This window comes from Malurus melanocephalus, unplaced genomic scaffold, assembly GCF_030028575.1.
Source record: "Malurus melanocephalus ecotype Western Australia unplaced genomic scaffold, MMel_1.1 scaffold_7290, whole genome shotgun sequence".
Taxonomy (NCBI): domain Eukaryota; kingdom Metazoa; phylum Chordata; class Aves; order Passeriformes; family Maluridae; genus Malurus; species Malurus melanocephalus.
The window spans coordinates 1-1,373 of record NW_026630520.1 but is presented as its reverse complement, the minus strand read 5'-3'; the positions used below and the strand labels follow the sequence as shown (position 1 = coordinate 1,373).

Below are 1,373 nucleotides of genomic sequence, written 5' to 3'. Positions count from 1 at the left end.
CCAGCTCAGATACTCCAGGATTCTGTGATTCTCTCATTAATTGTTCCTTCTCTGTGCTTCCCTCCTTTCCCCAGTTCTTCCTTCAATTCCACTTCAAGATGGAGAAGCCCCCGGCCCCTCCGAACCTCCCCCCGGGCCCCCCGACCGTGAAGCGGCCGCCACCCCCTCCCCTGATGAACGGGCTGCCCCCGCGGCCTCCCCTGCCCGACTCCATGCCCCCCCCTCCCCCCGGGGGCATGGCCCTGCCTCCCATGCCCCCCTCCGGGCCGGTGCCACCCCCTCCCGTGCCACCCCAGCTGCCCCCAGCGCCCGGGGTGCCCCCCCCTGCTCCCCTGCCCCCCATGATGCGGCCGCCGCTGCCCACCGAGGGGCCGGGCACCATTCCCCCTCCCCCTCCCTCCAACTGAAGCCCCTCCTGGACCCCATCCCATGGGATTTGTGTGTTTTTAACTGCAGCTCCCCCCTGATTCAGGGAACAGTTCCTTTTTGTACGTCTGCAAATCCGACTGGATCCTGTAGGTTTATTAAAAGCTTTTCAATTTTCCTTACCCTCTGGTTTCCTGTGCTGCCGTGGGGTCCCTTCCCTCACCCCTTAGATACAGGAAACATTCCCAGGCTGGTTATGTTTTGGAAATTCTCCAAAGAGGAGGCAAAGGGATCTCGAGGCACCCCCCATCCTGACTGGGTATCTCCATCAGAGAGATACCTGATGAATGTTCCGYTAATTATCCCAATTAATCAGTTCAGATTCAACCAAACCCTTCATCCCTGTTCATTCACTGAGAGGGACATGGAAAGTCTCCCATTACTGATATTAAATCTTAGTTTGTTATTTRATTCATGAAGTGTCTGTGCTGTGGTGTAGCACCTGCTGTCACGTGGTTTTATTGTTTGTCCTCCTCCCACTGACAGCTCTGTTTGGGCAAAGTTTTCATTCTCTGTGGGTTTATTTACACAACATGTTTCCTTCCAACAATCACTTTTATGGGTTCCCATAAAAAGCAGCAGCAGCYCTGACTGCTGGCCTTTCCCAGGTTCCTGTCACTGAACTGGGGAGCTCTGGGGGGCTCAGGGGGTGAGGGCATGGCTGGAGCTGGGGTTGAGGGGCCCCAGGGGCCCTGCAGCTGCACCCCCTCCATGGGGGAATCAAAGTTTTCATCTCTGCTGCTGGGCTGAGAGGGTCCYACTCACTCCCAAAATCCCAGAATCCCAGACTGGTTTGGTTGGGAAGGGACCTCAAAGCCCACCCAGTGCCACCCCTGCCATGKCAGGGACACCTCCCACTGTCCCAGGCTGCTCCCAGCCCCAATGTCCAGCCTGGCCTTGGGCACTGCCAGGGATCCAGGGGCAGCCACAGCTGCTCTGGGCACCCT

The 1,373-nt window shown here is 57.7% G+C and overlaps 1 protein-coding gene across 1 annotated transcript; it reads left to right on the top strand.

The window, feature by feature from the left end:
- Window positions 1-5: 5 nt before the first annotated feature.
- On the top strand, window positions 6-548 carry LOC130588588 (splicing factor 3A subunit 2-like; the record flags this gene model as incomplete). The annotated part of the gene is made up of 1 exon (XM_057389494.1): window positions 6-548. A coding segment is annotated over one exon (402 nt), but the record flags the coding sequence as incomplete, so codon positions are not given.
- Between the last annotated feature and the right edge of the window lie 825 nt (window positions 549-1,373).